At 40.0% G+C, this 24,277-nt stretch overlaps 1 protein-coding gene across 1 annotated transcript; it reads left to right on the top strand.

Moving 5' to 3' along the window:
- Positions 1-410: 410 nt before the first annotated feature.
- sncb (synuclein, beta) lies at positions 411-23,812 on the top strand. Its single transcript, XM_062045667.1, has 6 exons — positions 411-566; positions 1,237-1,370; positions 8,473-8,502; positions 8,682-8,755; positions 15,361-15,447; positions 22,994-23,812. Exons 2-6 carry the CDS (start codon positions 1,250-1,252, stop codon positions 23,021-23,023), a joined length of 342 nt encoding a protein of 113 aa, XP_061901651.1. The 5' UTR covers positions 411-566; positions 1,237-1,249; the 3' UTR covers positions 23,024-23,812.
- Positions 23,813-24,277: the final 465 nt, after the last annotated feature.

Raw genomic sequence — 24,277 nt, 5'->3', positions numbered from 1 at the left:
AAGCCACAAGCAAATAAAAATCTTAGTCAATCAACCTTATTATTAAACTTTCACAACTGTATTTGTTCTACATTAACATCCGTGACTTCTTTTTATGACGTACATCTTTGGCAGAAAACATACAGTATATTCAAACTTTACAAGACCCCAGGGGCCCCCGTGGGCTTGGGGCCCCAGTCTCCCCAAACCCCACCCATTTCAAGGTTGACCCACTTGTACAGTTTGGTCGTTTTATTATTATACTGTATGTGCTTTTATGATGATGATCACCTTTTCTTTTGATTACACGAAGTGTATCTGAGTACCTTTGTTTTAATGAGTGCTATTAAAAATACAATGAATTTAGTATCGACCCTTTAACTGCCACTTCCCTCGGTATCGATCCAGTCGATGTTGGGATCCACCCACGCCTGGCGAAGGGGGCTGTCCGTGTTGGTGGGGATGATAGTGAGTAAGGCCCACTGTAGTGATCATTAGAGATATATCTCTGCTCTTTAAAGACGGCGGTTGGACTCCACGGTGCGACACAATCACGAAGGAGACAAGTCGAGGCTGTTTGTAGATAGGTAAGAACACATTATTTTTACATTTATCCACCGTTTTAAAAATATATATATATATATGTAAATTTCTCTAAGCCTGTTACCGCCATTTGAAGTTTCTTCGTAGGCGAGGTGAAATTAAAAATAAAAAAAATCAACGTTTATTTTATTTTGAAGGCTTTTCGGTACTAATTAAAACATGGTGAGAATCGGTCGACGGCGTGTTGTAATTAATCGTTTGTGGCATTCACCACAATTTGCCGACGCCATAGACCCCCATGTATGTTTTAACACCGCGATGCGTGCCGATACGACGGTCTTCCCATCCCCCAGCAATAAATGATGCCTCTATGAATATTCTGTGCAGCCCCCATTAAACAGGCCTGGCCTGCATGCATCCCTACTACTGAGAGTAGCATTACAAGGCAGCAATAATTAATGACCTCCTCCACAATTAACTATTTCATTGAATCTTTAGGCTTTTGCATATCTGATGCCAGGAGCGTTGGAACGCATGAGTGAACAGTGGGTTTTGGAAGCTGGCAGGATCCTCCACACGGGGCGTCGCTGCTCCTTATGTGCATTTCATTAATGCCTTACAGTACACCTGAGAGCGATTTAATGGCTTCCTTATTGGTAGGAGCCATCGCTCCGTGGCGACAGTGTGTGACCGCACGTGTTCTCTCACCCCCAGTTGCTTCGCCAAGATGGACGTGTTCATGAAGGGTTTGTCCAAAGCCAAGGAGGGCGTGGCTGTGGCCGCCGAGAAGACCAAGGAAGGAGTTGCGGTCGCCGCCGAGAAGACTAAAGAAGGAGTTATGTTCGTAGGTAAGAGGATCCCAATAACAGTAACCTATTCTTACTATAACAATCTACAAGGTTAAAGTTAAAGTACCAATGATTGTCACACACACACTAGGTGTGGTGACGGCTCTGCATTTGACCCATCCCCTTGTTCACCCCCTGGGAGGTGAGGGGAGCAGTGAGCAGCAGCGGTAGCCGCGCTCAGTAAAGGGATTCAACCCCCAATTCCAACTTGTGATGCTGAGTGCCAAGCAGGGAGGTAATGGGTCCCATTTTATAGTCTTTGGTATGACTCGGCCTGCCTACGAACTCACGACCTACCGATCTCAGGGCGGACACTCTAACCCAGGGGTAGGAAACCTATGGCTCTCGAGCCAGATGTGGCTCTTTTGATGACTGCATCTGGCTCTCAGATCAATCTTAGCTGACATTGCTTAACACGATAAGTAATGAATAATTCCGCTGGTAATCACAGTTTTAAAAATAACATTCAAAATATAAAACATTCTCATGCATTTTAATCCATTCATCCGTTTTGTACTGCACCTGTTCAAGAAGTCGTATTAATGGTAAGAAGTATTTTATTTATTATTGGTTAGCTTCAGAATAACAGTGTTTATTAAAAATAATAAGAGACTTATCATACTCTAAAAATGTTGGTCTTACTTAAAAATGCATGCATTTAGTTGTATTCAGTATTAAAAAATATTATATGGCTCTCACAGAAATACATTTAAAAAAATATTTGGCTTTCATGGCTCTCTCAGCCAAAAAGGTTCCTGACCCCTGCTCTAACCTCAAGGCCACTGAGCAGGTTAATACAGTTTCCTTCTCCTTCTTCCCCTCCATTTATCTGCTTTCTTTTGTATTTCTAGTTATCATTACATATATGTATTGTTGCATTTGAACAATTGTATTGTTGATAATAGAGGTAAATTATTGTTATTATTCATTATCAATAGTGCTATTTCTATTGGTATTTGTATTGTTCCATTTGTAGTGTAATAATGCTAATTTCTTGTAATGGACATTAGCTTCCAGAGCTATAACCATGTGGCTCTAATACAGTTACAATAACCTATTGTTACTATAATTATTCATTACTGTATTATTAATATTTATTTTACTAACTGCTTCTTTGCTATCACTTTTACCATCATATTTGTACATACGCTAATGCTGTTCTGTTGTTGTTGTTGTTATTTATAGTGTCGTGTTTGTTGTTGTTGTTGTCTCTCTGTCTTATCCCCCTCTTGTACCCACAATTTCCCCCTCTGTCTTCCTTTTTTTTCTCTTTCTATCCCCTCCTGCTCCGGCCCGGCTGCACCAAATAATAATATAAATCCATTTAATAAAGTCAAATACAAATAAGGGAACAAGAGAAGTATCACACACTTCTCTTTAGTAAAGTAAATCTGTACAGTCGATATCTACATCAACAATATGATATGCCTGAGTAGCTGGACAGGACAAAATAATATATAAATAATAATAATAATACTGTACAGTCAATACAAGCAACATTCGTATCAACTGGTCAAGTCTGTATTTTCCACAGCAGTCTTTCAATTATTCATTCATCCACGCAGTTAATCAATGGCTGTTTTTTACTTATGCAGCCCAGTGCACTATGTCATTAATTATTGAACAACCAGCTACTAAAATAGCATCGATATCAGTAGTTGTGAGATGTGGTGAGGAGTAATCGTAGACGATGCGACTCTAAACCTCCTTATGGCCTCTGGCTTGACTTGACAGAGCTAGGAGATGGGATGTGGGGGTGGGGCAGCGTTTGCCACATGTCCGTGCACTGGATGACAGGCAACCCAAGCGAGCGTGCAAAATGAATGTATAATGTCACGTTCCCCGCACGGGGCTACCAGAGAGCGTTGTACGGGAGTGGAATAATCTCAAAATCTGTGTTTAGCATATTGGAAAAACAACCTCAGGCCACGGTGGAGCCACGCAGCTTCAGGAAATTGTCTTTGTCACATTATTTCTGACACCACTGCAGATATCTTATGATTTTTAATGTTTCCTGTAACATTGACAAGCTTTTTAGAGGAAAGAGTACTCGCAAAGTACCCAGAAAGAAGCAAATTTTACAATCCTAGTTTTAAAAGTTTGATTACAACTGCGTTATACATTCTGAGCTATGCCACCAAACCATTGGGACACATAGCAGGCAATTATCGGTTCAGTAATTTTATTGATATTTAAGCAGGCCCACTTACTAAACATGTACAGTACACTACATACCGTATTTTTCGGAGTATAAGTCGCTCCGGAGTATAAATCGCACCGACCGAAAATGCATAATAAAGAAGGAAAAAAACATATATAAGTCGCACTGGAGTATAAGTCGCATTTTTGGGGGAAATTTATTTGATAAAACCCAACACCAAGAATAGACATTTGAAAGGCAATTTAAAAATAAATAAAGAATAGTGAACAACAGGCTGAATAAGTGTACGTTATATGACGTATAAATAACCAACTGAGAACATGCCTGATATGTTAACGTAACATATTATGGTAAGAGTCATTCAAATAACTATAACAGATAGAACATGCTATACGTTTACCAAACAATCTGTCACTCCTAATCGCTAAATCCCATGAAATCTTATACGTCTAGTCCAGTGGTTCCTAACCTTGTTGGAGGTACCGAACCCCACCAGTTTCATATGTGCATTCACCGAACCCTTCTTTAGTGAACATTTTTTTATTTTTTTTTCAAATTCAAAACAAAGTTATACGTTTTTGGTAACACTTTAGTATGGGGAACATATTCTAAGTAACAAAGACTTAATTTAGAGTTTTTTGGACACTAGGGGAACATATTCTAAGTAACAAAGACTTACATTTGAGTTATTTGGTTAGGGTTAGGGCCAGGGTTAGAGGGTTAGGGCCAGGGTTAGAGGGTTAGAGGGTTAGGGCCAGGGTTAGAGGGTTAGGGTTAGAGGGTTAGGGCCAGGGTTAGAGGGTTAGGGTTATAATAAGGCCATGCCGAATTAGGCATTAATAAGTACATTAATAATGACTAGTTATGAGCCAATATGTTACTAATTTGTATGTTAATAAGCAACTAATTAATGGTGAATATGTTCCCCATACTAAAGTGTTACCATGTTTTTTACTGGTGCACAAAATGACCCGTGCATGAACATCACCTTGTTCAAAGAACAAAACCAACACAGTGCATAAACTCACCACAAATTACACACCTGCAAACCAGTCAGCTGTTGCCGTATCCGTAATACGCCGATAGGGAGAAGTTTTTATTTACACGATGAGTCGGGTGTGTCTTGACCTCCGCCGAACGCCTGAGCCCGACTCACCGAACCCCTAGGGTTCGATCGAACCCAGGTTAAGAACCACTGGATTAGAGTTTTGCTTTTGAAATGACTTGCTTGCATGTCAATCAAACACAACAGTTTGTAGCGGTCCCCACATTGTACTCAGCAGCCCGGACAAAAGTGTGTATCACACACGAATTGTAAGGCTACCATTCATGGTTTTATGATTGTTGCTGTATTTGGACACTTCAACATCCCTTCTTTGGTGACATCACTTATAAAACATAAAAAGTCAAAGAAAAAGCAGTAGGTGTTAAATGGCAAGTTCTTTCCCCAATGTGTGGATTTTTTGCAAATTGTACACACTGAAGTTTTACTGTTTGTTTAGTGTCTGTGTTTATTTTTACTGTCTTGAGGCCCAATACTAGACTGTGGTTGACCGGTGTTTCAGCTGCATTGTCAGACGTATCTGCAGTCAGGTCTTAGCTGAAATCTAATTACCGTTTGCCTGTCACTCGCCATGAGCAGTAAACATATCAGGCTGCAGTCAAAATGCGTGCGCGCTCATTTTCACATCCGCCACACTCGTCTCTCTCTGCTTGTGTTTTGGCCACGGTGCACAAAATGGAACAGCGTATCCGTGGCACGTCTGTGCCTCTGCATCCTGCGCCTTGTTTGTGTCAGCCTAGAAAGTAACGTATGATTTGCTTGAAGGCCCCTTCTTGGAGGAGAGGTTGCAGGTGAGCTGATAGGTCTGGTGCTCCTCTTATGAGAGCCCCAGCCGCAAGAGAGAGAACACATGTTTACTTCTTCAATATGGATATTTGTGACAGGATTAATAGTATGTTTATCTTTGTAGATATAATGATTATATTTAAGTTGTACTGTCAGAAGTAATACTTCAGCAGGTTTAATGCTGGTTTTATAAAACTGCATTGGCTCATCACGAGAGCTTCATGCAAGCACAATAATTAGCGTGTTGGTGAATGAAAGTCAAGGAAAACTGTCATTATGTTTGTAAAGGCTGCTGTATGCTCAATAGAGTCCAATGGATGCTATTTATCTTTCTAATGAGGTTCCCACATGACTGCAATGTATTTGTGATGCGGGTGCAGGGGAGTGGCGCCTTTTTTCCAATTTGCATCGTTGGCAGTAATGCATGTGTGCAACGTTCCCTCTAAGGTGTGCGCCTGTGCAATTGCGCACTGCTCAAGCGTCCTCTGCGCACGGCAAATCTATGTATAATAAAAAAATAAGCGCATAACAATTTTCGACACGACACGGACACGACAGAGTAAACAGCCTTCGTCATCATTGTTCAAATATTGTAACGTCTGTCGAGACGCTTTGAGGACATGAATTCCATCCATCACTTTACTGAGCAGAACTCTTTATTGTCAGCCATAAACACATCACCAAAACATTAGTAAAAAAAATGATATCTAGCAAAACTGGTCATTTTCTGCAGTACAAACCAGGATGATCCAAGACGTAAACTAAGTTCCCGCATGGATCCTTGGGTGCACTGGTCCTTTATCCAGCTCGCCCTCATCAGTCCCAGGTGTGCGGATTGCCGATTGTCTGCAGGTGTGTCGCTGCGTGGGCGTGTTGTGCTAAGCGTGAGCGGGGGTGTGTCCGGGCGAGCAGCCAGAGGAGGAACTGTGACACTCAGTTGCAGGAGGGAAGCGGGTTCGAATCCGCGCCGTGACATGTTGATACCCATCTTGACTAACTGGGTTAGTAAAAGTGCCGCTGACTGTTCACAGTACAGATGTCATTTACTTCAATTTCACTGAATCTCGCTTAAAAATGAATATCCTTATATGCATACTTTCACCGGAAAATATTTAGAGATATGTTTCAAATATCGAGTTTAAGTAGAAATATATCTAGATATACTTTTTTGTCCATATCGCCCAGCCCTAACTGAGGGTGGACAGGTTGAGCCAAATCAATTTGTGTCGCTCCAAATGTATCTGTGGCAGGCCGTCACATATAAATTAACACATATCATATAAATACACCAAGGCTTTACTGAGTCTGAGAGTTCTTGTGTTTTCTAGCGTTAGCAATCTATTGTGGTTCTTTCTGTGCACTTCACTATAGTGTGTTGTTTTTCACATGGATGCATTCCCTCCAATGCTGCCTTTCTGTCAGAAAGCTTCATCATTTGGCCTCTACTCCTCTGGCTTTTAAAGTATCCTTGGGGGCCAATAATGCATGTGGATGCTACCCAGGCGAGAGGCCTGTGCGATCAGCACCAACAGGCACATAGTAGATTGGCCAGATAGCTCAATGAAGTAAAGTGCAGATGGATGAGAGCTGCTAAAAGGTCAGACCATTGAACAACGCTGAGGTTGGATTGTAAACCGGTTTAATAACTCGCCTAAATAAATTGCTTCCCTGGTGTCTCCCGGTCTGAGGCTTGTTCTTTGTATACTTCTTTATGTAAGTATGGAGAACTCCCACATACAGTATAGCTTATTACAATTACTTGAATTAAGTTCTGTGCAGCCTCAAGCTGCTGCCACTTGTAACAATGTTTTAAACTAAAGACTAATCGAATAAGTGACCACAATCAAATATAACTGATATAAATTTGGCCGACAATAGAGCTTTTCATACTATCGTTATATCGTGATGGTGCTTGTTGATGACACATTTTAGCTGTGTCCCACAAATTTGAAAGTTTTGATTGATTGAAACTTTTATTATTAGATTGCACAGTACAGTACGTATTCCGTACAATTGACCACTAAATGGTAACACCCGAATAAGTTTTTCCACTTGTTTAAGTCGGGGTCCACGTTAATCAATTCATGGTACAAATATATACTATCAGCATAATACAGTCATCACACAAGTTAATCATCAGAGTATATACATTGAATTATTTACATTATTTACAATCCGGGGGGGTGGGATGTGGAGGGGGTTGGGGCGGGGGGGTTAGTTTGGGTTGCTATCAGCATACTTCAGTCATCAACAATTATATCATCTGAGAAATGGACATTGTAACAGTGTAGGTCTCATGTACAGCGAGCGGTGAACATAGTAAGCTCAGAAAGCATAAGAACAAGTATATACATTTGATTATTTACAATCCGGGGAGGTGGGATGTGGTGGGGGAAGGGGGTTAGGCTAGGGTTGTAGTTGCCTGGAGGTGTTCTTTTAGTGCGGTTTTGAAGGAGGATAGAGATGCACTTTCTTTTACACCTGTTGGGAGTGCATTCCATATTGATGTGGCATAGAAGGAGAATGAGTTAAGACCTTTGTTAGATCGGAATCTGGGTTTGACGTGGTTTGTGGAGCTCCCCCTGGTGTGGTGGTTATGGCGGTCATTTACGTTCTGGAAGTAGTTTGACATGTACTTCAGTATCAGGGAGGTGTAGCAAATTTTATAGACAAGGCTCAGTGCAAGTTGTTTTACTTTGTCCTCCACCCTGAGCCAAAAGTGGACAAGCGTGTCCTCAACGCAGTGTAAGCAATCTAAGTCAGTAATCCTCGCATCCACAGAAACAAATAAAGTATGTTTCTACAAGTATTATTATTACTGGAAGACGAGGAATAGCCTAACATGCTACACACCATCCATCCATCCATCCATGTGTCCCTTTCGGGGTTGCGGAGGTTGCTGGAGTCTATCTCAGCAGTCACAACCAATTAATAATAAAAAAAACGAGGTGTATTTCTACCGACAGTTTGTGCTTCTTCTAAATTAGCGTCAAGAACAGGACCCTAACTCTCCAGTGTGGCGCTTTTCTTCTATAGGATGACTTACAGTCTGCCTGTTTACTAAAATTGTTATTTTATTTTTACCAACTCAGGTAACAAGGCCAAAGACAGTGTGGGTTCAGGTGAGATTCCGTCCTTTTTATTTTGAAATGTTATTCCAGTAATTAAGCCAACACCAAACACTGATTGCCCTGTTGTGAAGTATGCATGGTCATATCTGAAAGAAAGGAGTAAAACATTGTCTGCATGTAAATATATATTTTTTAATCAATATGCTTTGACCGCATGTTTTTGTGTGTAGTGGCTGAGAAGACCACAGGAGCGATGGGAAACATTGCAGCTGCAACCGGCCTGATGAAGAAGGACGACTTGAACGTATGTCCTCTTATTGAACACACTGGCTCTGATCTTGTAGGCACATATTAAGTCATGCAAATTATGTACACTTCAGACTAATTTTTAGCGCACTACTTAAACATTTTTTAAAGCATTTTGAAATTGTTGTTGAGATTGAACGAAATAGTTCACCTTTGCATTGCAGACCTCCCCTAACAAATCAAATTCACCTACCATAGATGCAGTAATTATAGCTGGGGCGCTTGATTACCTAAACTAAAAAGAGGTTATGGTATAATCCAGGGGTCGGCAACCCAAAATGTTGAAAGAGCCATATTGGACCAAAAATACAAAACACAAATTTGTCTGGAGCCGCAAAACATGTAAAGCCTTATATAAGTGTTATAATGAAGGCAACGCATGATGTAAGTGTCTATATTAGCTATATTAGCCTACTATCAAAGACTGACGCAACTCTTGGTTGACAGAAATTTTGTATTTTTATTTTTATTCTACACATTTTTGCAACATTGGAAATCATTAATAAAATGGAGGCTTCTCACAGGATGAGATAACTTCTGGAAATTACTGGCCAAAGGTATAGATGTGTGTGTCCAAGTTTAAGGAAACTTCTTGCTGTGGTCTGGAACAACACGGCACACAAACAACGATGAGAAATCCATTGTGTATTTTACCTAAATCAAATAGTAGGTTTAGTGTTAATACGTTCACACAATAAACTACAGTTGTTTACGCAAATAGAAATTAAACATCCACATGAATGTGGCTTAACACAATTAAACCTAAGGTGTAGCGTTATCGCATTCTCCTGGCTAAAATGTATCACTACATGTATTAAACGAGCTTTGATCACCAGACAATTACTCAGACAAGTAACGACACGACCACGAATACTAAAGACATCACAAAGTCAGCAGTTTCAATATAAAACAAAATAAATATCTTCATGCACAATATCTACTTACAAAGATCTGACCAAGTTTCGTGATGAACCCTACACGTGTGGATTGCTACCGTTGCTGCTGCTTGTCACTTAAAAGGTCCGACAGAAAACAATGACTTGAGCAGCGGCTCGGGGCAGAGCATTCAATCTTTGTTGTCCGTTCGCCGATTTTCGCAATTTATTTTGATTGTTTTCAGGGTCAAATATGCCATTTATTGAGTAGTCTTCTTCTACTCAGCCCACTGCTGCTTCATTGTGAAAACAATGAATATGACTTACTGTTGCCCCCTCAATTCAGTACTTTATATTCAGTGTCTTTGCAAATAGCAACACAATGTTTATAGAGCATCATTGTAATGATGTTACAAAGTGCATTATTTCAAATAAACCCTGTTAACATACATATTTCCTTGGACACAATACTTAGTTTTACCTCCATAAATTCATGTAGATATACCAAGCTTCCCCAAATACTCTCTGTGTCATGAATGTCATGACAGGTTTGAACTTTGTTTATTTTCTTTACTGTGTTTGGTATTGTTTCCTTTCCAGTGCTCTTATTTTCAGTGGTATTTCCTGTTTGCCTAATTACTTTGGCCCCAGCGCTGTCCCCTCACACATGTCACTGATTGGCAATCTGAGCACAGCTGTTTAAGGTTGCCAATCAGACTTCTTTGTAAACCAACCTGCTCGATCATTGTTCCCTGCATGTGCACTTCCCAGTTGCTCTTTTTCCTTTTGACATTGAAGTCATGTTTACCTGTCTCTGCATCGTGGGACCAACAGAACCTAACACTCTGCTCTAATAGATGCAAATCCCCAATTAATTGTTGGGTATGTTCTCCACCCATCCATCCATCCATCTTCTTCCGCTTATCCGAGGTCGGGTCGCGGGGGCAGCAGCACAAGTAGGGAAGCCCAGACTTCCCTCTCCCCAGCCACTTCGTCCAGCTCCTCCCGGGGGATCCCGAGGCGTTCCCAGGCCAGCCGGGAGAGATAGTCTTCCCAACGTGTCCTGGGTCTTCCCCATGGCCTCCTACCGGTCGGACGTGCCCGAAAGACCTCCGTAGGGAGGCGTTCGGGTGGCATCCTGACCAGATGCCCGAACCACCTCATCTGGCTCCTCTCGATGTGGAGGAGCAGCGGCTTTACTTTGAGCTCCTCCCGGATGGCAGAGCTTCTCACCCTATCTCTAAGGGAGAGCCCCGCCACCCGGCGGAGGAAGCTCATTTCGGCCGCTTGTACCCGTGATCTTGTCCTTTCGGTCATAACCCAAAGTTCATGACCATAGGTGAGGATGGGAACGTAGATCGACCGGTAAATTGAGAGCTTTGCCTTCCGGCTGAGCTCCTTCTTCACCACAACGGATCGATACAGCGTCCGCATTACTGAAGATGCCGCACCGATCCGCCTGTCGATCTCACGATCCACTCTTCTCTCACTCATGAACAAGACTCCGAGGTACTTGAACTCCTCCACTTAGGGCAAGATCTCCTCCCCAACCCGGAGATGTCACTCCACCCTTTTCCGGGCGAGAACCATGGACTCAGACTTGGAGGTGCTGATTCCCATCCCAGTCGCTTCACACTCGGCTGCGAACCGATCCAGTGAGAGCTGAATATCTTGGCCAGATGAAGCCATCAGGACCACATCATCTGCAAAAAGCGTAGCCCTAATCCTGCAGCCACCAAACCCGATACCGTCAACGCCCTGACTGCGCCTAGAAATTCTGTCCATAAAAGTTATGAACATAATCGGTGACAAAGGGCAGCCTTGGCGGAGTCCAACCCTGACTGGAAACGGGTCCGACTTACTGCCGGCAATGTGGACCAAGCTCTGACACTGATCATAGAGGAAGCGGTGCGCCACAATCAGACATTCCGTTACTCCATACTCACTGAGTACTCCCCACAGTCGAATGCCGTCTCCAAGTCCACAAAGCACATGTAGACTGGTTGGGCAAACTCCCATGCACCCTCAAGGACCCTGCCGAGAGTATAGAGCTGGTCCACAGTTCCACGACCAGGACGAAAAACCACACTGTTCCTCCTGAATCTGAGTTTCGACTATCCGGTGATACCATCTGGGTATGTCCTCCATTTAAGTAAATAAAGACAGTCGAGTAAGCGGCACACCACAAGTTGAGGCCTCATTTCCCTTAGTAGAAAAAAAATGACCTTTTCTCACCAGCATGTGTAATAGCTGCTAGTGATGCATTGGTATCAATAAAGTAAATAAACAAAACATTTAGAAACTACAGTGACCTTTTTTCGCTCTATTGAAAAAGGTTGCATTTATTTTCGTAGTCATATGTGACCATATTTCCACCAATGCTGGACAGGATTGTTGCTTGGAGTCTAGCTGTTCACCGTGAATGAACTCGCCATGCATGCGCTGTGGTCACATGTTGTTGTGTTGTCCGTCGTCGCTAGCAGGCAGTGTGTGAACCAGAAAGGTCATCGACCTTTTTTAAGCTTTCATCCTCACAGTTGGACCCTCTCCACTGCTTCACTAAGCTCCGTTCTGATTGGCTTGTTCCAGGCTTTATGGGAGCAGTGCTGTGGCTGCTCATTTCACTCTCACAGACATATACTGTACAGCTGCGCATGAGCTGACAACGTCTCTGACATCTTTACAGTTTGAACGCTGTTTTTTTCATGATGCAACTCTACACAACTGCAAACTACAACTTCACAACAGTTATTATTATTTAGGGCTAGGCGATATGGCTGAAAACTGTATCACGTTATACATTGTTTTTATTGATCGATATCGATAATTGTTTTTATTTTTATGACTTATTTAAGCTGGCCAATAAATACAGTAATGGTATTTCCAACTTGCCAAGGGTGCTATTTATCAGTGGAGAATGTGGCCAGGTAGGATGAGAGCACCTAAGGTCGATTTGAAGTTTCAGATTTGAGCCACTAGATGGCAGCAGTGTATAAGCTATTGAACACAACAAAGTGTAGTTTGGGAAGCAACTAATTTAACCGACACTTTGGAAGTGTCAGGATGTTGCCGCACAATCTGCATTAAAACCAATCAAACCAAAGACTAGTTTCTGTTATTAAGTCGATTTATCAAGATATTATAGTTTATCTTCTCACTCCATGCAGAGAATCCACACTACTACAGCGAGACAGAAAGACGGCACAACCAATCTTGGTCGTTGCTACTGTTACGTGATTGGCTGTTAGCCTGTGCCTCCCATTGCTCAGTGACACTTCCTGTTTCCTGTTTGCTGGGTTCGAGGAGCGCGAGAGACTTCATGCAACGAATCTTACTTCATCATTTCTGTTTTCTTCCAACCAAAAAATATAAATATATATTGAATGTTTTTTCGAACGCATTTTTTATTGTGTGTCTATGGCAATATATATTGATATCGCCCTATTATTCATACATACCATATTTTTCGGACTATAAGTCACAGTTTTTTTCATAGTTTGGCCGGGGGTGCGATTTATACTCAGGAGCGACTTATGTGTGAAATTATTAACACATTACCGTAAAATATCAAATAATATTATTTAGCTCATTCACGTAAGAGACTAGACGTATAAGATTTCATGGGATTTAGCGATTAGGACTGACAGATTGTTTGGTAAACGTATAGCATGTTCTATATGTTATAGTTATTTGAATGACTTTTACCATAATATGTTACGTTAACATACCAGGCACTTTCTCAGTTGGTTATTTATGCGTCATATAACGTAGACTTATTCAGCCTGTTGTTCACTATTCTTTATTTATTTTAAATTGCCTTTCAAATGTCTATTCTTGGTGTTGGGTTTTATCAAATAAATTTCCCCAAAAAATGTGGCTTATACTCCAGTGCGACTTATATATGTTTTTTCCCTTCTTTACTATGCATTTTCGGCCGGTGCGACTTATACTCCGGAGCGACTTATAGCCCGAAAAATACGGTACATACATATGTCAATCACATCACAATGTGCAGGTGTTCCTAAAGAACTGGCCTGTATTCATATATTTCTCGCAAGAGGTTGTTGGCTATGTCAGTTTTCACTTCCTTTTGATGATGAGTCTTAACGGTGGTTTTCCTTGTCTTGCAGCAATAACGCCGCCTTGATTGTGCACATGGGATTATGGTCTGACCTAATTGACTTGATTAGTAGGAGGTTTAAAATAAGAGTGGTGACCCACTCAGCTTTGTATTCAGGTCTCATAGTTGCTCAGGCAGCGATGAGCAAACTGCTGAGAAAGGAAATCGTGGCTGCTGAGGTAATAACCCGGCGTGTCAGCATGAGGTTATTACTGTTTTCTTTAAAGACTAAACTACCAAACTGACAGAATGATGAATGCCCGAGATTATCAACTCAAAACTAAATTTTCAAATCTGCTTCCTAAGAATGTGCAGTTTTAAAGGCTTACTAATCTTTCCTTCCCCCAGAACCATTCGGTACACAGCAGGGAGCCACCTTGTTAAGACAGTAGGCACTAAGCTGAAAGTGTTGCACCATTCTGGAAAAATTGTTAAAAAATTATTACCGGCACCATTTTCTGGTCCTAGAAAACATCTGAACAATGAGCAAAAAGGTCAAATGTCCTTGAAATTATGAGCGAATGCAAAGGGGTTAAAAGTTATGCACTTGCATGCATGTTGTCACCTTATCTTCTGAGCAACATTAACCTCTTAAGGACCAAGCTGTTTGTTTACATGCTTTTTTTATTTCTCTTTGTTATTTGGACTTATTGGACCCTAATTAGAATAACAACTAAAAATCATCTTTTGATATGATGTACTTAGTCCATAAGTAAACAAACGTGTACTTCATGTGTAGTGACATGCTAATTTTTATTTTTACACTTTTTTTTCCAAATTCCATTGTATGTTATACTCTTCTGACACCACCAGATAGATTAGATTAGATTTAGATTTAGATTTATTGGTCCCCGTTGGGGAAATTCATTTTCACTGCCGTACATTTAAACAATAGACATTACACATCACAAAACAAAAATAACAAAAAGACATCATACATAACCAACACATTTAAAGAAAGCAGTATAAGTGTCCATATGTCGGCATGAGACCCCAATTCAGTAGTGTGCACAATTTTGGAAATAAGAGCTATAAGGTGCTGTCCACGCATGTGGCCACTAAGGCCTTTAGAGGTTTTTAAGGTACAGCACTTTTCCGCTTACGGCCGGCGCAGGGCCCCAAGCGATGCAATCAGCCCGTTAAATGTGCATTTCCGCTTACAGCAGTTCTGCCACCCAGCGCTTCCGATCGACTTCTTTTCGGACCCCATTTAGGATGTAGCGCCTAAAGACAAAACAAGCCTCTGAATTAGCCATTTGACAGCCATTTTGGAACTGTAACTGGCGAGAACGACACAAAAAGTGTATTAGCACGAACTGGTGAAGCCTACTCGGATGAGAGGCAAAACGTCTTCTAAGACAAACCAAACAGTCCAGTTGCGATCGATTGAATACCCTGAGACAACCCAAATATGTTTATTGTTAATCATTGGTTATTATTGTGATCAAGAACTGCTCAGTTTGACACCGTTAGAGCTCACCACCATGTTTACCGTAAAAATAAGACCGATACACTTTTGATTCATCTTATTGTTATTTGGCTACTCTTTATTTTTATAATATTTAAATATTGTTTGCCTTCACATATGTGTTCTGTCTCACTCTGCAGCCTGAGGAGTACGGGCAGGAGGCCATGGAGGGCCAGTCAGAGGGAATGCTGGAGCCAGAGGGAGAGTCATATGATGACACCCAGCAGGTGATCAACTTACACACACACACACACCACATTCAAACATGTCTCATCATGCATCCTCTCTATGAAGTAAATTGTGTTTGTATTGCGCATCCTATTTAAACAACCGTTTTTTCAATAGACAGGGACGAGTTCTTCCACTGCCAGGAGTATTCCACTTTGCTGTGTTATTATAAATGTCCGGTGTTCACCCACTCTGCTGCCCCGCACAGATCATCATGTAATCTTGCAATATCTGTATCCACAATTTAGTTTTTCTCTAAACCAGTGGTTCTCAAATGTTTTTTCTACCAATTACCATCTCATAAAAAACGTTGCTCTCCATGTACCACCATAATGACCAACATTAAAACACAGTAGCGTAGTAGGCCTATGTGTTCATTAAAAACAAGGCAGAGGTTTTATTTAACAAGTATATTTTTTATTTTGGCCACTGTAACATTACTCAAAGTGTGTACAGTAACACTGTGTTTGAATATAGGAAAATATAACACTGTCTTTTAATCAAGTGATTCTTTGGGGTGCCACTAGTGCAAGGGTCGGCAACCAAAAACGTTGAAAGAGCCACATTCGACCAAAAATACAAAAAACTATTCTGTCTGGAGCCGCAAAAAATGAAAAGCCGTATATAAGTCTTATAATGAAGGCAACACATGATGTAAGTGTCTATATTAGCTATAATAGCCTACTATCAAAATGTGTCGCAGGCTGAAGCAAATCTTCGTTGACAGAAATGTTTAACTTTAATATTTATTCTACACATTTTTACAACATTAGAAACCATTAGTAAATCAGAGGCTACTCAGAAGGTGAGATAACTCCTGCAAATTCCTGGCTTTTTAATTGCCAAAGGTATAGATGTGTGTGTCTAAGTTGAAGGAAACTGCAGGCTGTTTTCTTTTAATAAATGAATTACAATCTTTGACCAGCTAGGTAATGTTTGCTGTGGTCTGGAACAACATGGCACACAAACAACAATCTGAAATGCAGCCAATATTACATACAGATAATGTGTCATGAGACATGCAAATATAAATTAAATACAAAGAGGATATAAGTAAAGGAAATTAAACGAGGCATAATGATGCAATATGTACATACAGCTAGCCTAAATAGCATGTTAGCATGGATTAGCTTGCAGTCATGCACTGACCAAATATGCCTGATTAGCACTCCAACAAGTCAATAACATCAACAAAGCACACCTTTGTGCATTCACGCACAGCATGAAACTTTTGGTGGACAAAATGAGACAAAGAAGGAGTGGAAGATTTTACATGTAAACAAACTGTTGCGTCACAGTCCACACTATGGTGAGTTCAAGAACCGCTGAAATGTGTAGGACAAAACGATGTTCACCAAATACTCTCATCAGTGAAGCATACACACAAACATATTAAACAGTGGGCTTTCTAACAACTGGGAAGGTTTGTGTCATCTTTGTACTCAAACAAAAAACATACTGAAACAAAAAAATTACCTTATTTTCCGCACTATAAGGCGCACCTAAAAACCTCCAATTTCCTCAAAAGCTGACAGTGCGCCTTATAATCCGGTGCACCTTACATATGGACCAATATTGAGCCACAACAGGTCTCGCAACTACGGTAACTACGCCGACTTCATTTTCCCCCTTCTACGGCTGCTTATTGTAGAAGAAGAAGCGCTTCTTCTTCTATGGGGGAAAATGAAGTCCGCGGCTGCTTACCGTAGAAGAAGAACTTCTTCTTCTACTGGGGAAAATGAAGTCCCGTAGTTGCGAGACCTAAACTTTATGTAAAGACCCAAAAATGTCTCCTATTAAGAGACACGCTTACGACGCAGAGTTTAAACTCAAGGCGATCAGTCACGCAGTAGAACACGGAAATAGAGCAGCAGCGAGAGAATTTAACATTAACGAATCAATGGTGCGGAAGTGGAGGAAGCAACATGATGTCCTGCGCCAAGTAAAGAAGACTAAACAGAGTTTCCGAGGGAACAAAGCGAGATGGCTACAGTTGGAGGACAAACTCGAACAGTGGGTTGTTGAACAGAGAGCAGCAAGTAGACGTGTCAGTACAATCAATATTTGTTTTGTTGACATTCCATTTAGCGTAGCTCCATCTAATGGATGCATAACGTAACCCCAGCCTCTACTGTAGCGTCTATTCTATGCGCCTTATAATGCGGTGTGCCTTATATATGAACAACGTTTTAAAATAGGCCATTCATTGAAAGTGCACCTTATAATCCGGTGCGCCTTATAGTGCGAAACATTCGGTATGTTCTTTTTCCATTTTTAATCCTTTTTTAAAAATGCTGCAGGCACTAAAGAGCACAGTTTGAGAGTCTCTGCTTCAATTTTTTATTGATGCTGTCAGAGAGGTGTTTATGTTGATTTGTTTGAGATTTTAAAACCTCATTTAGCTCCAAGGGAGGGAAAAATACCCGGGCATGATTAATTAACACGTCAGTGTGATTCACTACTATCCCAGCAAACTAGTTAGATTGACACCTCTTTGACCACAACGGAGTAATTTTAAAGCTTTTTTGTTATCTTGTTAGCGTTTTCTGGTGCAAGGAATGATTACACCAGCATGATTGTGTGGGACAGCAGGAAGCAAGTGTGACACAAATGGTTATTTTTAGAAATTAGAGTCCAGGGAGAGACCTAACCATCCAGAAAATATCGCCCCATAAACCTGAAAAGCCTTTAAATAGCTCATAAAATGACCTTTTTAGTCAACACGTTTACCGGTAAATGTATTGATTTCGAGAAATAATCCACAAAATTTCTAATTGTCTTGATTTTGTCAACCCCTTGTAATGTCGTCTCAGTTGATTAAAATGTTCACATTCTTCTCCACATTAGGAAAAAACGATGTATTTGTACAAGTGTGGTTATTTCCTCCTATCATCGCACCATTGCATCATTCATGTTCACATTTCTGCCCGGCAGCATCTCGCTACAGCCTCTTCCTCTCCCTCCTGCATCTCTTTCCCCTCCCCCATCACGTTCTACTCTGGCATTGCACACACTCACGCTGTGAATGGGTGTGGTGATGACACTCTCATCCCCCGTGCATTGTGGGTAACGTAATATGGAGCGTGCACGCCGCAGGCCGAGAACGTGCATAAAACAGGCGGTAGCCATGGAAAACACTCAAGTTTAGTGGCGAGCGAGAGTAGAACATGTTGATGGAGGCTGTGAATTTGTTAAGATAACAGGAGGAGGGGTGTGCAGAGAGATAAGGATGCTGAGGATGAGCTCACGACTCGTCCTTGAGGCACTTTGTGCTGCCTCGTGCTGCCCTCTGCAGGCTTTGTAGGGACTCGCAGTCTGATGCGGTGACGCCATTCTCCTATTACACAGACAATCTATGCAAATAATGCTGGCTGTCTTCTCCATACAGTGTTGTATCTTTACATTGAGAGATGACTGTCTTATTTGTCAACACGAGGATCCACAATAGTGCTAACTACTGCAGATTTGACTACAAACTACAATCACAAATACAAAATTCCCTCTTAAGTTGCTGCCATTTGCGTTTATAAGAAATACAATTTATAAATGCATGGTAAAATGAACTGTGAGATATTTATTTTTTCTAAACAAAGTGTCCTGGACATTGATCTGTAAAAATAGCATTTATAGTCTGTCCCTGTCTAAAATGTGACTTTACTTTCAATTACAAAAATGTTAATCCTTCAAAAATGTTGTATTTTTTTTGCTTATTTATTTTACTCCTTATCCCAACTATATGTTAAGTTTTTGTTTTTTTTAAGTGTTCAAATTTACCCTTTAAGTGTTATCCATGTTTTCAGTCCTGTGACCCTAACGCAGTGGTTCTCAAATGGGGGTACGCGTACCCCTGGGGGTACTTGAAGGTATGCCAAGGGGTACATGAGATTTTTTTTAAATATTCTAAAAATAGCAACAATTCAAAAATCCTTTATAAATATATTTATTGAATAATACTTCAACAAAATATGAATGTAAGTTCATAAACTGAACATCAAATCAAGTAGGCTATTCCATTCATTACAATGCAACAATCCAATATTCAGTGTTGACAGCTAGATTTTTTTGTGGACATGTTCCATAAATATTGATGTTAAAGATTTCTTTTTTTGTGAAGAAATGTTTAGAATTAAATTCATGAATCCAGATGGATCTCTATTACAATCCCCAAAGAGGGCACTTTAAGTTGATGATTACTTCTATGTGTAGAAATCTTTATTTATAATTGAATCACTTGTTTATTTTTCAACAAGTTTTTAGTTATTTTTATATCTTTTTTTCCAAATAATTCAAGAAAGACCACTACAAATTAGCAATATTTTGCACTGTTATACAACTTACTAAATCAGAAACTGATGACATAGTGCTGTATTTTACTTCTTTATCTCTTTTTTTCAACCAAAAATGTTTTGCTCTGATTAGGGGGTACTTGAATTTAAAAAAAATTCACAGGGGGTACATCACTGAAAAAAGGTTGAGAACCACTGCCCTAACGCATTACACCCTATTTGGAGTACCACAAGTCACATGGTCCACAGTAAGTTTTATCATTCAGACCTTCTGCAGGACCTAAAGCAGTGGTTCTTAACCTTGTTGGAGGTACCGAACCCCACCAGTTTCATATGTGCATTCACCGAACCCTTCTTTAGTGAAAAATAAAAGCTTTTTTTTCAATTCAAGACAAAGTTATATGTTTTTGGTAACACTTAAGTATGGGGAACATATTCTAAGTAACAAAGACTTAATTTAAAAAAATTTGGACACTAGGGGAACATATTCTAAGTAACAAAGACTTAATTTAGAGTTATTTGGTTAGGGTTAGGGCCAGGGTTAGAGGGTTAGGGTTATAATAAGGCCATGCCGAATAAGGCATTAATAAGTACTTAATAATGACTAGTTAAGAGCCAATATGTTACTAATTTGCATGTTAAGAAGCAACTAATTAATGGTGAATATGTTCCCCATACTAAAGTGTTACCATGTTTTTTACTGGTGCACAAAATGAACCGTGCATGAACATCACCTTGTTCAAAGAACAAAACCAACACAGTGCATAAACTCACAACAAATTACACATCTGCAAACCAGTCAGCTGTTGCCGTATCTGTAATACGCCGAGAGGGAGAAGTTTTTATTTACACGATGAGTCGGGTGTGTCTTGACCTCCGCCGAACCCCTGAGGGCGACTCACCGAACCCCTAGGTTCTACCGCTTGTCCCTGAGAGGGACAAGCGGTAGAAAATGGATGGATGGAATGGCCATTAGGGTCATGTCATGACAACGCTGCTGCATCATTACTTTTCTGCAAAGCTCACATTGGTTCTAAATAGTGGTTAGAGCAAGGGTGTCAAACTCATTTTAGATCTGGGGCCACATGGAGAAAAATCTACTCCCATGTGGGCCGGACTGGTAAAATCACGGCACGATAACTTAAAAATAAAGACAATTTAAGATTATTTTCTTTGTTTAAAAATAGAACATTCTGAAATTGTACAAATCATAATGTTTTTTTTTACACTTACATGTTGCGGTTAATAGTATTCTATTTTTTTTGTTATTTATATTTTCTGAAAAAATTATGAGATAATGTTCATCAGTCAGCTCATTGGTGTTAATTTTCAATTTATCAAGATACAAAAATGATATCAAAATCAAATTACGGTATGTTATTTATGTAGTTTGATAATTTTCCTCGACTGATGCACTAACATCATGTGGTTTATTTTGTACATATGTAGCATCATCTACAAATATGCAAAGAATTGCTATTGCGACATCCAGTGGACACATTTAGAACAGCTGTTTTTTTCATAAAAAAATTTCAGGTTAATTTTTTTACTTAGCAAACTCATCCCGCGGGCCGGATAAAACCTGTTAGCGGGCCTGATCCGGCCCTCGGGCCGTACGTTTGACACCCCTGGGTTAGAGTGCCCGCCCTGAGATCGGTAGGTCGTGAGTTCAAACCCTGGCCAAGTCATACCAAAGACTATAAAATAGGCACCCATTATCTCCCTGCTTGGCACTCAGCATCAAGGGTTGGAATTGGGGGTTAAATCACCAAAATGGGCCACCGCTGCTGCTCACTGCTCCCCTCACCTCGCAGGGGGTGGAACAAGGGGATGGGTCAAATGCAGAGAGTAATTTCACCACACCTAGTGTGTGTGTGACTATCAGTGGTACTTTAACTTTAACATTTAATGGCACATCCGTCCCAAACGAGATATGTTCTTTGAACTTTGAGTCACAGTACTGCCATCAGAAGTAATCCAGGAAAAATCGCAGCACATAAAAGCAGTCTCGTGAGCAGAGGTGGGTAGTAACGCGCTACATTTACTCCGTTACATCTACTTGAGTAACTTTTGAGATAAATTGTACTTCTAAGAGTAGTTTTAATGCAACATACTTTTACTTTTACTTGAGTATATTTATAGAGAAGAAACGCTACTTTTACTCCGCTCCATTTATCTACATTCAGCTCACTACTCGCTACTGATTTTTATCGATCTGTTAATGCACGCTTTGTTTTGGTTTGTCAGACAGACCTTCAAAGTAGGATCTATCGCATGCCTGCGTTTCACCAATCAAATACAGTCACGGGTGACGTTTGACTCCGTTTCACCAATCAAAAACAGTCACGGGTGACGTTTGACTCCGTTTCACCAATCAAACAGAGCCAGGCGGTCATGTGATTAACTGCACATAAAGTTTCAGCGGCAACAAGCTTAAAGCTTACATGAACTCAACGTCAAATTTGAGGAAGCGCATCGCGGTAAGTAACGTTAGTAGATATTTTGGCTGTCACCGTAGGCTGATGTTAGCTTCCCTGCTATGAATCACTGTCAAATGTACATCGTGTGGGGACATTTATTAACGCACTGCAGCAGCCTCATAGAGAGACAGACAAAGACACACACACACACACGCATGCATAGAAACACCAATCAGAAGTGAACAGTGTGTGCCCAGGTGCAGCCCACACCTATCAGTTTATGGTTTGCGTAAAGGCTAACTTGTTATTTTCCTTTGTAATCTCTGCCTACTGAGCCTATGGTGCTGTTAAGTTATCGTGGCTCAATTTGCCTTAATTTTTTTTATGTTAATGTATTATTATTTAATATATATTATTGTTTTAGTTGCTTAAGAGATATTCCCGGCTCTGAATTTGCTCATTGCTATTTTTATGTTTTTGTGCATTATTTGTTGCCGTCATCATTAAACGAAAAGGTTACTCATCAGTTACTCAGTACTTGAGTAGTTTTTTCACAACATACTTTTTACTTTTACTCAAATAAATATTTGGGTGACTACTCCTTACTTTTACTTGAGTAATAAATATTTAATGTAACAGTACTCTTACTTGAGTACAATTTCTGGCTACTCTACCCACCTCTGCTCGTGAGTCTCATCAGTCCAGAATAAATGTTTTGTCATGTCAAAACTGTTAAGTTCTTAACTTGGCACTGATGTAAAGTTATATTTTCTGTTGATGCTCTGTTTGTAATTGAAGGGGATTGTTCTTCACGAATGTCATGTTTGTTCACCACACAGGAGAGCCAAGACTACGAGCCAGAAGCATAAAACCACCAGTGCAAGCCACCATTCAACCAGCAGCACAATAATATTTCTAATAATAAAAAGGACAAACGTTATTCCAATTATTCTCCTGTTGCAAAACAAAAACATTACAACAACAAAAATCCCCACCAAAAAACATGTTCTTCCTTCGAGACAAATCTTTTATGATTATATATTGTAAATGTTCTCAATGTAGTGTGTTGGATGTCGGTATTTATTGAGCCGTAGGGTTGTCCTCACTGTCTCATTTCCTTGACTCCCTCCCAATGAAATGAGACCAGACGCAGGGCTTGTGAAAGTGTACTTTGTGTGTGTCTGTATTTAGAAACGTGCAATAGATGTTCATCAACTTCCAATGAGACATTGGGAGCAGAAAAAAGTAAAAAGTCCAAGTTGCAAGCAGATATTAATACACTGATATCCTCTTTTAAATGTTGACAATGCCTGTTTGTGGGGTTCTTTTTTTGTTCTTTTTACAATTTCTTTTTGGAAATGATTTGAATGTTTTTGAAGTAAGAGGTTATTTTATTTTTACTTTGTATCTTTCTAGTTGCTTGTGAAAATCACTTCAGTGACCTATCTGTTGGACATGGGCAGTATACATGTTTTTTGTGTGAGCGTGTTTGTGTGTACTGACAATTTGAACAGCATAAAGTCAATATATTATGTCTTGAAATCATAATGGTTGTCATATCAAAAAATGTGCTTTAAATTGCAGGACTTGTCAATAAAATGGTTTATGTGTTAAGCCAGACATGCAAATCTTCTGTAAATAAAAGTTACAAAAGAAAATATTGGTGTTTATTTTCGTGCTGTCAAATGATTATTTATTTTCAAATCAGATTTATTTAGAATTTGGATTGCAGGCATCTTTTAAATTAATAAAACAAAAAAAAATAGAGTCCAATATTTGGACACAAATGCAATTTTATTGTCAGAATGTCATACTGGAACATGTTTTAAATGTATTACTTGAATGTACTACAATTATTTGCTCTAAACGTGGTAAAAAAAATGTTTATCTAAAGTGCCATTGGGGTTTATTTTGAAGTGAAATTTACCAGCGATATATATTTTTTGGTATATGGTCAAAATAAATTGTGTGATTAATCTTATAAAGTGTTATTTTTGTGTGATTAATCCCACGTGTTAACTCCTTATTTTTGACAGACCTAGTTTATGTGTGTAAACATTTCATGGTAACACATTAGTATGGGGAACATATTCACCATTAATTAGTTTCTTATTAACATGCAA

This window comes from Entelurus aequoreus, linkage group LG04, assembly GCF_033978785.1.
Source record: "Entelurus aequoreus isolate RoL-2023_Sb linkage group LG04, RoL_Eaeq_v1.1, whole genome shotgun sequence".
NCBI lineage: Eukaryota > Metazoa > Chordata > Actinopteri > Syngnathiformes > Syngnathidae > Entelurus > Entelurus aequoreus.
This window is presented reverse-complemented; position numbering and strand designations above follow the sequence as displayed.